Below are 15,367 nucleotides of genomic sequence, written 5' to 3' on the forward strand. Positions count from 1 at the left end.
GTCTAACAATACATTTTCAATTTTGATCTTCTTCTGTCTCGCGGCCTTCGGTTTGTTTCCTTTTTGCCATGCTTTCCTAAAACCATCATTTCCACTTGTTTGGTAGAACATCAGCATGAACATACATTGGCCAGTGTTTCATAAAGCTGTCGCGCATGCACTAGTACTCTTTCATTTAGTGCATGACACAGTGTCATACCTCGACAACTGATGAACAGAAAGTTGTTTGTACTCTTTTATTGAAGTCAAAAGAGTAACAATGGCACTGCATATCCCAGTGTATGTCCAAATGCAGAGAGATGTTAAAGTGTGCCATATAGCACTAAACATGTTTTCGTCTCAGACCATCCTTTAGAAAAACGACCAGCACAAGACAGCGGGATGAAACGGCGACGCACAAATGCCACGGCATGCAGGCGATGATGAACGTCAAGCCGGCGCCGGGTGCCCAGCTGGCGTAAGGGGGGGGGGGCGTTCTTTTTGCTTTTTTTCCGCGCTCACACTTGTGACTGAGTGGTTCTGCATAAGTTGATGCCGACTCCTGACGCCAGGCTGGCGCGACGGAGACGGCGGCTCTCCCCCTTTTTTTTCTTTCTTTTTTCCTTCTTGCGCCTGCTCTTACTGTCTGTACGCGTTACTTCCGTGTCGCGCGTATGTCACTGGTATTTTTTATTGCTGGGCTTCCTATAAACAGGATTTTAGTCAGTACACAGGAGTGCGCCGCCTATGTGCCGTTTGTTATCCGGCACCTGACTTGAGGCTGGTGCACACCGGCAACTAGCAGCGGTCGCGCGACTAATTGCGACTGGTCGTAAACAGTCGCAAACGGTCGCAAAGTAACTGCTTTGGCTGGTTGCTTCTTGGCCGATTTTTCAGTCGCGTGACTGCAGTCGCAAAGATGCTGCGACCAATCAGCGATGCTCAGTTTTCGTTCTTTTCTTTTTTTTTTGTGGTGGCTTCCTGCCGCCAGATACAAGCGAGTTCGTTCCTCTGGGTCTGCGGCACCATAGCCACCACGGAATACTTGGCTTGAAGATGGCGGGGCGCAGCAGCTCGAGCAAAGTGTCGAATTTGCGTGGCGGTATTGGTAAGAAGGTAAACACCGTCAAAGTATCTTTATCCGTCAAACACCGTCAAAGTATCACTATCTTTTCCATGTATTCAGAACCATTTGATTGTCTTGAACTTGATTTGTCACCACCTTCAATGCGGCGCGTGTGGAACGTGTTTGTGCTTCATGCCTTGGCAACGATTTAAGACACCGCGTTCGAGACGCGTTTGTGCTGTAATGTAGGCTGTGGCAAGCCAATTTAAATTCAAAGATCTTTTCTGAATAAGTACGACTCTCGGAAATACTCCTCGTCGTCTCGGCGCAGCTCGGGAGGCAGGTGGCTCGCATGGCCTGCCAACTCCCGCGATCTAAAGGACGGTCACACCCACTACCGGCTTTTTTTTTTTTTTGAGGCATCTGTGATGGCAGTGCTGACACCATGGCACAGCACATCAGCACCAAGACAATGTCTTGTTCTTCGCTTGAATCGAACTAGACGCTGTTGGGAACGCTGTGAGAAAACGAACGAAGAGAATAAATGCAGCGTGTCCGGTTTGCTCCGCTCACTCAGCTGGCGGAGATCAGCTGACCGGTGCCGGACGTGACTCTCCGCTTTTGCGACTTCCAGTCACTCGCATGCAGCCCCTGCCAGTGTGAACATCAGTCACTTTTTAGTCGCCAGCCGCAAATGGTCGCGCGACTGCTGCTAGTCGCCGGTGTGCACCAGCCTTTAGAGTGTATGCTAGCGCTGCGCGCCTTGGCAGTTGCAAACTAATAATGGCGTCCCTGGGAGCGAGGGTACATCGCCGAAGGCACTTGGTTTCCAGATAGGTGTGCCCTCGTGTATAGAGTGCTCGCGTTTTGCTAACGTAGCGTCACTGTGCCCCGCATGCGCGCGGTCAACGCTACTTTGGAGTATAAAGGGACCTCCTTGATGCGTTCGCGGCCGTTTTGCTAGCTTCACATATACCAAATTTGGTGTAACGTGACGTCAACGGATGACGAAAGTATATAACTATCGCAAACATGATAATTCTGACAAGCCTGTCATTTAGAAAAAATGTCATCATATCACGCTCGTAGCGTGCTCGTGGCCGTTTCGCTATCTCTACATATGCTGAAATGGTATCACGTGACGTGGATAGATGGCGAAGGTAAACGACACATGCAAACGTGATAATCATGACACGTAAGGCATGCGCGGCATAATTTACCCCCACCTCGTAGCATTGTGCTAATTTTAGAGTGACATATCGACCTTTCTCTTTCATGCTTCGCATAATATCGATTCGCACTGTACGTAGGATCTGCCAATTTTTTCTTTGTTGTATATTTTTGTTTGTGTGGTGCTATGATTACAAGTGTCTCAGCTGTATGAAGAAAAGATCTATCAGGCTGGGATATCACGCATATGCGCAAATTCTGTTTGCCACCTCCTTCCCTTCGTTTGCCCTTCTTGTTGCTGCCCATGCAGGTACATAAGCAATAGGAACAAAGGAACAGTATCCATGCCTTGCCCAGCAATGTGTGGCTTCGTTTCTTTGCGTTGAACACGAAACAAGAAGTTGAACCAAAACACGTGTGCCAATTCGGATCTAATGGCAAGAAATTGATCAATGGCTGTTGTTGTTGCTGTGGCTCCTACTGCTTTCATTCCGTCTGTAGTAGTGTCGGTGACTGCCGGGTAACGTTGTCCACAACTACAGTGACGTGAGTGGGTGCGCTTCTTTAGGCGGGTAGTTTGAAGTGCACTAACCCGATGCGGGCCACCAAACGTCATTTTATTTCAAAATGATTGTTCCTTGGCAAAACCAATACGAGGTTTCTGAAATGCTATTTCAACAAGTAACGGGAACGTAATAGTTGCCTTTAGTGCCCCCTTAAATGCGTATTTAACACTTTGAAACGTCTGTACTGACGGCATAACTCGTAGGGGCACTTGCCGCGACTATCGCGAGAGGAAATGACGCAAGAAGCTTGCCGCCATATCATTGAATAAATGTTACGGTAAATGTAAACGAGACATTCTATCGAAATAGTGATTACTACTACATTTCTTTTTTCGTGAGCATTATTTTTCCTCAAAAAGAAGAGAATAAAGCCTCCGACTTTTCCAGCTTAAAAACTGCAAAGCTGTTGAGAGAATGAGTCGAATGCTACGGTTCTGGAGGAAACGCATCGGTGACAGTCCGTGCGCCATTGTTTTGAAAAATTGGCAGATCCCACGTACAGCGGGAAGTGATTATATGCGAAGCACGAATGAGGAAGGTTCATATGACACTTAAAAGTCAGCACAACGTTACCAGGTGGAGGTAAACGGTGCCGTACATGACTTCCGTGTCATTATCATGTTTAAATGTGTCCTTTACCTTTGTCATCAACGCACGTCACGTGATACCAAATTTAGCATATGTTGAGCTAGCGAAGCGCCCGCGAGCACGCTATGAGCGTGATATGTTATAATGTTCTTTCATGACACGCGTGTCAGGATTATCACGTTTGCATCCTTCATATATTCCGTCATCAGTTGACGTCAGGTAAAACCAAACTTGGTATATGTGGAGCTAGCAAAACGGCTGCGAGCGCATCATGAATGGCGCAATATACTTCAATGTAGCGTTGACGCGCTCGCACGGTGGACACAACGACAATACGTTAGCAAAACGCGAGCACTCTATATAGCCTGACACTAGGCATGACCGGCGTGACCAGTGTCCATCGGCGCGGCCCGACGGCAATCGGTGCGAAATGCGACATGCTGCCTTCCGTGCTGATGCGTAACCCTGACAAGACTGCGTCTTCCTCTTTTCGTGACGGAGGGATGCCAGACGCACTGAACAAGCATGCGTCAAAGCAACGCAGCGCGGCGCGCGCCTGTGGGTATATGGCAGGACTGGTGCCTAGCGTGGCAACCTTGGTGTGACGCAATAAAAAGAATGCTAGTGAGCACGCATACCGCGTCACGTTGAAATGCATTTGCATCTTGACTGTGGCATGTAGTCATGTTCTTACACGACGCGCATGTCATTTTTGTCATGTTTTCACCAGTATCATACCTTCGTCATCCATTCATGGCCCGTAAAACCTAACTTTGCATAAGTGGTACTAGAGAAATGGTCGCCAGCGCATGAAGAGCATGGTATGTAGTCATTTTGTTACAAGACACGCATGTCCTTATTTTCATGTTAGGGTTTGTCGCTTGTATTCGCCATGTAATTATGTACAGAACAGTCGGCTTTGTTAGGCTTTGACCTGCGACGTGGCACCTTGCGGCTGTAATGGGTTGTGACGTCGCGTGCAGAGGAGCATGCGTGGTTTTGCTAGCATGCAGGCTTGCTCTGCACGGGTGACAGCATTGCAAACTGTGCTTGTTTAACCGAAGATCTGCGCTCACTCAAGGCATGTTCGTTATAGTTATTTGATAAGACGAAGCGTGTTTCAACTGATAACACACGCCCGCATAAACGACGCACAATTTGGGGCCATTTTAATTTTGTGGCTGTCTAGTTTTCTTTGTGCAGCTGTCGGAAATATCATACCTTCATATAATCGCATGCTCCAAACGGCCATGAAGTGTGCGTTTCATTAATCGAAACGCGCTTTGTCTTGTGAAATAGACGAGACTAAAGTGCCCTGAGGAAACGTGAATATTCGGCCAAACAAACACACCTTCCAACGTTGTCACCCGTGTAGAGCATGTCGGTAAGACTGCACGCAGCGTCACAATTCCCAACGGCAGCAAGGCGTCGCGCCACAGAGCAAGGCCGGCTGCTCACACAGCCCCAGCACGGGCTGTACGCTGCAGTGCTGTGACATTTGTCCTCTAAGTAGACGACTAGTTGTGCTCTGATGTTGCCAACAATAGCGCGTGACAAGGGGAAAATTATTTCATACGACTTGTGTAGTGCACGTTTCTGTTGCTCGAACAGTTTTGTAAAACTTGTGATAAATATTCAGGCGCATAAATCGATTGTGCACGTCTTTTCCAATTTTCCCGGGAATTTCAACTAGATGCGGGGCGAATTGCCTGCATTTCGCATGCGTTCATGTCCCCGTGGTTACCGCATCAAGCGGACGCCTATCTTGAGAAAACAATTAATGGTTTTGCGTGTTTGAGCACTCGTTATGCTCTTCTATTCTATCGCGTCAACAGTAAGCGCATCTGAGCTATAGCGTTTCCAAGCCATCGCGCAGAAACTATACAGTTTCCTAAAATTAACTAGAGGATACTCTGGCAGTGTGATCATTTGGCAACCATGGGAATAATGGGTAGTACACGCATTTGCCTACACTCTTAAAAAATGGACTGACGTTCTCTCCATTTAAGGAGGAACGGCGATGTCCCCAATGTGTTCGTCTTTAAATAGAGTAACGTTGCTCCCTTTGCCACAGAGAAACATGTTCCTTCCTATGAAAATCAACATGGATGCCCCCACGCGAAGCGAGTAGACTTAGCAAATGCAACGATTCTCGACTGATGAGGAGTACACGGCACTGAAAGTTACCAACAACGGTTCCGCTGAGCTTGATATCGAACGAAATGGTTATAAAAACAAGCAGACGTACCTGTAGTGATGAAAACATCGCGAAAGAGAACGACAGAGCAAGCAGGTTTCGTTCGGTCATTGAGGCGACATTCACTACGAAAGACACGGATACTGCAGAGTCTTCACCTGAAGAGAGCATGCTACGCTTGCTGTATTTATTTCTCGCAGATTTACATAGTGTAACGACGTTATCCATGCGTTTGCGGGGCCCCAGGTGACGAGATGTGCCTCCAAACCATAGACTCGATCGCAGCGAAACCATTCAGACTCATCAGTGCAGCCTCGATAGATAGATGTTCAACGTTATATAAGTAGCTGTAGGTGTGAGAGCGTCATAGCCGTGAAGTAGGTGGCAGCTGGCGCCATCTGGAGAAACTGATTGAAGCTAAAATAGAAAAAATCGCCTGTGGCGATGTACGTTGTTATACCCACCATTACTGCTCCCTTTCGGATAGTTTACGCCTCAGCACATTCAGGATTACTCACTCACCAGGACGCCTAATATGCGCTGAAGAAATGGATATAACTACACATGCACACAAGGACACATACTACACATAGTACGCGTATAGGGTGAATTCAAAGAACAAGAGCACAATCAGCCATTCGCACAGCGGCATAGACTTCGACGTGTTTACTCATACCATTTACGAAAGCGGTTAAGCTTATATAGCGATGAATTTCGACTGACCATAGTGGCACAAGCTACAAGTAGGTTTTCTTACACTTTTTTACGTTTTGTGGCAATACCACAACATGCGCACACGTAAATATATTGTATCTGATGCTTAGACAAACGGAAGTTTATGAACGGTTGCACAATAATGAACGGAATAATTACTAGAGCTTATCTGGTTTTCACGAAAGCGAATACCCCAAAGCCGTGCATAGAATGCCTACGGATATCCGAACGCTGCGCCATCTCTCGACCACTGCCACAGTTATTTTTTTTTCTTGAAGCCTCCAAGAATGCAAACGCTTGCCGCGCGCTAGCCATTTCGAAGGTCACGTCTTTTTTTATTCTTCTACTTGTTACTCGGAGAGGGCGCAGCATGCAGACGAGGCTTAAGCGGGTAGACTTGACTAGAAGGAGGTTATCTGATTGGTGGCTAAAATCAAGGCACGAGTGAAAATTAAACTGTTCACTGCAAAGTACTAATCCTCAAACTCACTTTTTAAAGAAAAAAAAAATAAATCTAGTTTTTGGCTAATTAAGTATTACGGCTTGGTGGCGCTAGCCACTACCCGATCTAAAGGGTACAGCCATATCCATCCATCCATCCATCCATTTTGTCTCCGTCGTGGTAGGTGTTCTGTCGTCACGTCGACCTCGTTTAGTTGTTTCGTGTTAACGTTTGCTTATATTCTTTTAACGTGTTGCCACAGGTGTGACCGTTAGCCATGGATACAGTACATCGCTAGCCCTTCAATGACAATGTTTTTGATGCGGTAACGACCGTTCTGGCAGTGTATACGTACGTTACAACATGGGTCTTGCGAGAGAAATAAGCGATGACCTCGCATCTGACGGTATTTTTCCGTGAGCTATGGCAGTGGCTGTTGGCGTCGCGGCAGCTCTATTACTTGAGTGGAGGAACTATCGCTGTAGTGCGCAAATTTACTGTAAAATTATAGCATGTTGTGCCTACATACTTTTCTGCTTCAGATGCCTCTCGCGATTCGCCTCGTATGTCAACTTGCAGTCATAGTGTGTGCCATGATTTTGTTGTTTGCGCTGTGGCAGTGGTGGTTACTGTTACTCTGGATTTCAAATACTCTTTTCACAAAAGTGAGTGAGTGTTAGTACTCAGTGCTGGTATGGGTAGTTCAAAACGCACGTGATTGAGAATTTGTTTTAACTGACAGAATTATTTGATTTGCTTTTCACAAAAGTGTAGTTATGATAGTATTTAAAACGTTTCTGATGGTTGTAACCCATTCTGGCGAATAAACGCTGGGTGAAACATCGCAGCCTGTTTCCCTTTGTGCTTTCACCTGCCGTGGTAGCATAGCCTTATTGGGTGTCGTGTGACTATGCTGGAGGACGGAGGTTTGACGTCCGGCCAGGGCGGCCGTATTCGAATGGTGGTAAACTACAAAGACCATCCATATGGCGGTAGTGGCACGTATAACTCTATCAATTGTATATGATCGAGCTTTCACGCATGGACTGTAGAGTGGTGTCAGGTTTCCTAGAAGGTTGAAAAATTAAGTGTGATGCTTTTTTTGTGCGCCTGATTGAATTGATGAGTGCTGTTGGGGCCGTGCGAATCTAAAAAAGCGTGGGCTTAGCTAGTATGTCGACACCGAAAAAAATCATTATTTGTGTACAGCTTAAGGTAATCGATAAAGCAAGACTGCTTGGGAAGCAGAGCTCCTTGTATTCGTGACAAATTGGTAGTAAGAAACAACACGAGACACACACGGAAGAGTGCGGAACATTGTGCAAGTGCCTGGCGATAAAAAAAGAGAGGCTTTTACTCTACACCAATAAAAAAAAAACGTCACTCCCGCATTGCTTGCGTCAATCTTAAGTAAAAGCAATCGCTCGCAACTGGCTGCGGCCGGCTAGGCTCAGCGTGCGCATGCACGCGTGCAAGACCCCCGTGATTGAGGAGAAACTTGTACGCTGAAGGAGGAACGGTGCTCTTATGGTCCTTGCCGCGAGAGGGCGCGACGGGTAAAGTACCCGAAATGGAGGAAGTCGCTGCGCCGAAGGAGGAATGGAACCCGTTTCTCCATTCTCGCTCCCCCCTTTTTTTTAGAGTGTAGTTTTCGTACTTGCGGGCGACGAATAGTACTGCGGCTTCCTTTATTGCTGGTTTTGGTTTTGTTTTTAAGAAAAAGATGAACACTTATATTTTGCGACTCTATTCGAAATGGTAAGCCTAAAGCAATGAGGTGGTTAGGTGCAACCGATGAACGTTTGTTTATTCTTGTTTCGTAAGAAAACAGCTCCAAGACACAAGAACACACACGGAGTCGGAAGCAGGCCTGAAGATGAAGATTAGGCAAATACGAGTACTACCCATCATTCCCAGGCTCGCTGAAACGCTGTATGTTGCTGCTTCCATGGGAACTGGCACCGGAGTTCCCTCTACCGTATATTAGGAAATTCTATGGCAGAAAGAGCCAGGTTACAAAAATATAATGCTGGTCAACCAAACAACGCAGCTCGCGTGCTCGGGGGTTGGGCTTGGTAGGGCACGTCATGTGCACGTGAATTCTTGGTTGGTCGGATGCCAGAAAGTGTACAGAAGAGATTGGGCCTCCAACTGCTGTGCGGGGTTAGCGGTAAGCGTTTGTAGCTCGCCTCCCTGCATCTTCTTTTCGCACAGCTTCGAAAAAAACTGTTTTCACTGCTTGTACTGAGCCGACTGAAAAAAAGTTGTGGCATATTGCTCTTCATCGGACACACAACAACTTCCACAGTCGAATCAAAATTTGTTACGGTACCAAGTGAGGGGCCCATTGAGATGCTTCGCATCAGTTACAGCAGAATTCCTCAGCAAATGAGATTTCAGATGCTGCGCTGGAGGTCTTGGAAAATTTACAAACTTTGTTCACTTTGTCGTGGAAAATAAAAATGCAGAGAAATAAAAAAATACTAATTGTTGTTTATTAAGCCTTATTCTAGTTCAGGAAACACACGGGGTAGGGCTCGATTACCCTTTATTTTGATTGCGCGAACACTACCGTGTAAGTAAAAGTATCTGAAAGCACAAATAGGGTAATATATTATGGCTTTATGGCTCACTGCTCTTATAAACACATGCCTGTGTTGGTTTCTGGCGTATCACTGACTGATGAATTATTCTGTTCTCTGTTAGAACCTCCACAAAGTTAATAAACAAAATCAGCTGCCACCAACGTAAAGTAGTGGCTAGTTCACGATAACGAGGTGGAGGTGGCCTGCTTGAGCTCTGTCCACGTATTACGGCGAGATGTTGTTACCATTTGGCGTCCGTCGACCAATTCTTCTTCCGCTTAGCTAGAAAAATTTTATGCTTCCACTTGGGTTGAAATTAGGGAGCTATAATGTATCGTGATCACGAATGTTAGCTTGAACTGAGTCACCTTAATCCAAAAATACTTACTCCTGTCAGAGTCTGAGAGCTCTCTGCTCACAGTGCATCAGTATTGTGTATACTCGGCGACAGCTTTTCTTGGCACTGAAGGGAAAGCTATAGAGGCGGAGCTTCTGCACATGTAGCACTACATCAAGTATTCCGTTTTCGCGCGCGTCTCGTAACGCTATGGAAAGTCATGGGGGTGCACCATCAGCGTCTCATGTAGACGCAGACGCCACTTGTGCATGTAAAAAGGCGGGACTTTCTCACGCATTGAAAAAGGCGAAGTCACAAAGAATCAATTGAAGTAAAGATTACTATTTTAATGGTGTGAGCTGCGTTCTTTCTCAAATAGTTCCACGTAGATCATAAGGGGGAAATTTTACAACTAAGGGTGAAAATACGGGCGCTTTCGTGGAAATACATTTGCTGGCGGAAGAATACCCGCTATTTGGCTCTGTAGCCTCCACTCCAATGCCAATAAAAGTTGTCGCCGAGTATATCAGGCAACGCTTGACCGTTTTTCCTGCTGTTCTGGTGATAATGACTCTATAACTGCCTATCGTAACACTGCTTGAAGACGGGACACGACACTGACTGCCGAGACTCTACGTGCACTGGCTGAGCCGATATGTAATTGTTTTATTTGTGCACACTACTATTACACTAACTCCCGTTTTCAGCCGAAAGCCTCTACTGGCTCATACTCGCGGTCACTCGTTCGTTCGTGCATTGGAGGGATGCCAGCTTTGGCCTCTTCCTAAAAATTCTCTCAGTAATGACGTGATAGCACAGTGGTGCGTGTGGCAATGCTCTTTTTTCAGACGTCTCGCCGAAGCAGTCGAGTTGGTCGCATGGCTTTCGTTGACAAACGTCTTTCCTGTAGGCCGGCTACAACCTGCCCACTCATGCAAAGAGGGAGACACACCCACTCCCTATCATTGATATCTAGCTTGCCAAAAGGGACAGTGCAAGCACACTTTGCGATTCATGAAGTGTCCTTCAATCTTTGGTGCTTAAATTTTTAGAGTACGGTACAGATAATATTCAGTATCTGGCTGTGATAATTCACCTGTGGGCCACGAGGCCCCACTGGTCCAGAAGGTCCTTGCAGTCCTGGAAGTCCGGGCAGGCCACGGTCTCCCTGGGCGCCTTGTGGTCCTGGGCTCCCTGGGTGTCCGGCTGGGCCTTCGGGACCAGCTTCTCCTTTGGGCCCAGGAAAACCAAGGGGTCCGGGGGAGCCGATGGGACCTGGAGCTCCTACTCTTCCAGCCTCACCAGTAGCACCCTGGTGAAAAAATTAGAAGACCCTAAATGTTCGCCTTTAGGATTTGCACGCAATAACGACATCCTGTTTCTTGTTTGTACTTCAATCAGTCAGTGCACAAAATGTTTTCAAAATTTCTATGCACCCACCACGTGACTTTAGGAGAATAGGCGCAGTAGCGGGTGTACCTTTTGTAGTAAGATGCCGGCTTTCATCCATGGAGCCATTATAATAATCAAATATCATGACGCCTGTTGGCAGTGGACGCTCGTACCACGCACTATTTGCAATATTTCACGTTGCAATGTGAAGCATGGATACAAGACACATGCGTTTGTGAGGCATGAAAGGTAATTTATTTATTTATTAGAATACCCTCAGGGCCCGTAGGGCATTACAGAGGGGGTGGGTACAACATATATAACACACAAAAAAAGACAAAATAAAGAAACAAGTGTCAGATGCGCAAATCAGGAAGGCAACATAAGTCAACTAAAAATGTATAAGAATTCAAGCACATACAAGACAAAGATAGATAATGGAAACTGCGTATAGTTACAAGCATTGCTGAGAAATTGCAGTCTTGATTAACAAAGGGTCTGTTATTGATACAACGGAAGAGGGAAGGTGGTTCCAATCGGCGGCTGTTTTCGGTAATTTCACTGCTCTTCTAATCATAGGAAAGTTTTTTCAGCGTTTTCACAAGCAGAAGCATGGCTGTGTGGCGAAAAATCTGCTTGCCACGCAAAAGACCCGGGCTTGATTTTAATTAAGACCCAAACAACTGTGGTTTGGTCCCAACTCTGCTCGAGATTTTTTTATCCTTCAAATATTTTATTTGCATCGTTCTCGATTTTGGAGTCACGCATAAGATGATGATTTTTCGCTCGCAACCAAAATGTTGTCACTGGCACCAACGCTGCCACCGGAATTTCTGTGAAACGAGCTCTTTAACCTTTCCGTGTTAAAAGGTCCCTACTTTTACTTGACCACACTGGGGGTGAAAATATAGCATCTATATTTATAAACTTTTTGAGCTATGAAAGCTTAAAAGAGTGCCATTGTCACTGAAAGACAAAACCTTGAAGCCTAATGAAATTCAGCAGACATGGCGGTAAAGAAATGGATGAATTCACTGTTAGGACACTACATTCAAACCTGTAACGCCAGCAGCATGCACTGCAAAGTGCCCTAGACAAGGCCTCGGACTTTTGTACGTGTATAGGACTGACAAATGGCAATACCAGCCATGAAGACGGCATTCATGCCTATAACCAACAAAAGAGGTCGTTGTCACTTTCTGCAGACGCTGAATTATCTGAGCCTGATCGGTAAAGCCATTACTACTGTATCAGTGATTCTTGTGTTAGGAGTCAAACTGGACAAAGCTTGCTCGGCGAGAGCATTGGTTCACTCTGCTGGTCAAAAGAGTGTTAATTCTCTTCATCCCATTTGTCGCATTTCTAAAAAAAACATGAACAATATCTTTCTCAGATATCGGTAAAACACAAATGTGAAACAAAGAGTGTTGAGCGTTCATTATGCACTGTTTCGCCACAAGGATTGAAAAACGAGTGCTACAGAAACAAAGAGCAATGTCATGTGGAGAATGATGATGATGATGTGTGGCGCTTTATGGCGCCAGGGCCAATTGATGACCAAAGAGCGCCATTTCGATAGGCTAGAGATATGAACAATGGTATTGTAAATGATGAGTGACTGTAAAGGGGCCTTAAAACTCCTAGCGCCAACGCGGGTAAAAACGTAAGTATTAAAATCATGACAGTGGCGTGAAATATGTGCAGTGAGAGTAAATGACGAAAGGTCATGATAATAAGACTATAGCAGAGATGTAGTCACCACAGGTCCTGCTACAGATCACCTTGAAATACGCACTAAAAGCTATGTACATCATTTAAAAACGTAAATAATGAGTGAATTTTTTCGGATCCCTACCGATAAGCATCCCAGGGTGTAGTGGGAGCTGCTGTCGGTAGGGCAGTAAAAAGTGCTTCTTCCTTAGAGCGTCCAACTCATTACACTGGACGAGGATGTGGAGAACCGTAAGTGGTTCTCCACATCTCGCACACAATGGTGAATCCCTGGCAGACAGAATATATGAATGTGTGGAGTATGTATGCCTGTTCTTAGTTTTGTGAGTGTCACTTCTGTATGTCGCGATTTTGATAGGGGCGGCCAATGACAAAGTTGTGGCTAATAACATGTAGTTTATTACTTGTGTGTCTATCCCACAAGTTTTGCCAATAACCTGTGAGTTTTATTTTCAGGAAAGGTTTTATGTCAAGTGCAGGGATTGGTATTGATGAATTAGCGGCATCGATGCTGACGGATGCAGCCAGCTGATCTGCCAAAACGTTTCCCTGTATCTGACGGTTTCCCGGCACCCAACAGACTACAACACGCTGTTTGGCTGAGCAGACTGTGCATAAGAGTGAATAAAGGGACTCAAAACTGGGATTTTGCGTTTTGTAAGTGTTTTCAAGGCTTTCACCACACTCAGAGAGGCCGTGTAGGTTACCGCTTTTTTGTAGTTTTATATATGTGCATTGTGTTAAGCAGCTGCAAGTATTTCGTAGGCTTCTCTTGTGAAAATGCGTGCATCAGGATGCAGGACGCTAGTATCTGATAAGAATAGGCCAATGGCTGCGTATGAAACAGAAGTGGTGGACTTTAAGGCATCTGTAAAGAACTCAGGGTATGTGTACTTTTGTTGAAGTTCTAGGAAGTATGTGTGGATATGCACAACGGGTGCGTGCTTTGTTCTCTCAAGAGGACACATCACAATCTATCAATTGCCCCCGCCATGGTGGCAGACATGCTGCGGGAGCCATCAAACGATATTCGAGTGACACACCGGTTTCCTCAGAAAGGCCTCTCACACGAAGTGAATAGGGCTGTCTCAAAGATGGCCGCTTTTGAAACAAAACTGAAGTAGACATGTAATCAATTGTTAAGTGTGCAGCGTGGTCCTTGTCTGCCTTTGCTTTGAGATAATATAGAAAAGACATGTTACATCTCTGTAGGTGGAGTGACCATACGTTTTATTTCGCGTACGGGCTTTCTACGGGGCTGGTGTGAAAGGCTCCCGTAGAGAGGCGGATGCCATGTGGGGAATAGGGTCAAGCATTTTTAGGGCGGTAGGTGTCGCAGACTGATAGGTTATTGCTCCATAATCCAAGCGAGTGCGTATGAGGCTCCTGTACAAATTCATGAGACACTTCTTGTCACTCCCCCACGTAGTGCGTGACAGCACTTTTAGAACATTCATGGTTCTGATACATTTGTTTTTTAAATACCTAATGTGTGGTACGAAGGTTAGCTTGGTGTCCAGAATTAAGCCTAAGAATTTGTATTCGGCATTAACAGACAGGCCGTCACCATGTACTTGAATGTTAAGGTCTGGGTGAGTGTCTCTTTTTCTAGAGAACAAGACACACGTGCTTTTTGGGGGTTTAATCAGAATCCGTTTTCCTCCACCCATTGGGACACCTTGTTCAAGCCAAGCTGAACGGGTCGCTCACAAACTCCTAGGTTACAATACTTAAATCCAAGCTGGACGTCATCGACATATGTACAGTAAAACATATTTTGTGGGATGGAATGACGCAAAGAATTCATTTTGACAATAAAAAGAGTACAATAAGTACACCACCTTGCGGCACTCCTGTTTTCGGACAAATGTTAGGGAAAGAACGCTGCCGACTTTGACACAGAATGTACGAGTGGACAAGTAGCTTTCGATAATAGTAAACATCCTACCACGCAAAGCAAGATTGGACAGGTGTCTTAAATTCCGAATCTCCATGTCGTATCATAGGCTTTTTTGATGTCGAGGAACAGAGAAAGAAAGTATTTTTTGTGGACGAAGGCATCTCGGATCTGTGCCTCGATACGTACCAGGTGGTCGGTGGTGGTTCTACCCTCCCGAAAGCCGCATTGGAATGGGTCGAGCAGATTGTTTGTTTCAAGGTACGGTACAAGTCGGCCATTTATCATTTCTTCAAAAAGTTCACACATGCAACTTGTAAGTGCGATCGGCCTGTAACTACTAACGGAAGATGAATCCTTGTTTTGCTTTAAAACTTGAATAATAATGGCTTCTCTTCAAGCTGAGGGGATTTCACCGGAAAACCAGATAGAGTTATACAGGGAAAGCAGAGTTCTTTGTGTTTCAGAAGACAGTTGTTTTATTATTTCGTATGCTCTACGCTCCGAACCTGGGGCTGATTTATTGCAAACATGTAGCGATGCTTGTATCTCAGCCAAACTGTAAGGGTTGTTGTACCACTCATGTTTAGAGGATTTTCGCTGTAGTTTCTCTTTTTCGATTTTTCTTTTGTGTCGTTGAAAAGCTGCAGTATAATGTGACAAGCTGGACACCTCTTCGAAGTGGGCGCCGAGGGAGTTCGCC

The 15,367-nt window shown here is 45.7% G+C and overlaps 1 protein-coding gene across 1 annotated transcript in view; it reads right to left on the bottom strand.

The window, feature by feature from the left end:
- The window catches only part of LOC119172983 (uncharacterized), a 1,299,788-nt gene that overhangs the window by 451,228 nt on the left and 833,193 nt on the right, over positions 1–15,367 (bottom strand). Inside the window, exon 35 of the mRNA XM_075893951.1 lies at positions 10,741–10,956. Within this exon, the coding sequence (XP_075750066.1) occupies positions 10,741–10,956 (216 nt within the window). The remainder of the gene's footprint in view (positions 1–10,740; positions 10,957–15,367) is intronic.

This window comes from Rhipicephalus microplus, chromosome 4, assembly GCF_043290135.1.
Source record: "Rhipicephalus microplus isolate Deutch F79 chromosome 4, USDA_Rmic, whole genome shotgun sequence".
NCBI classification, from domain to species: domain Eukaryota; kingdom Metazoa; phylum Arthropoda; class Arachnida; order Ixodida; family Ixodidae; genus Rhipicephalus; species Rhipicephalus microplus.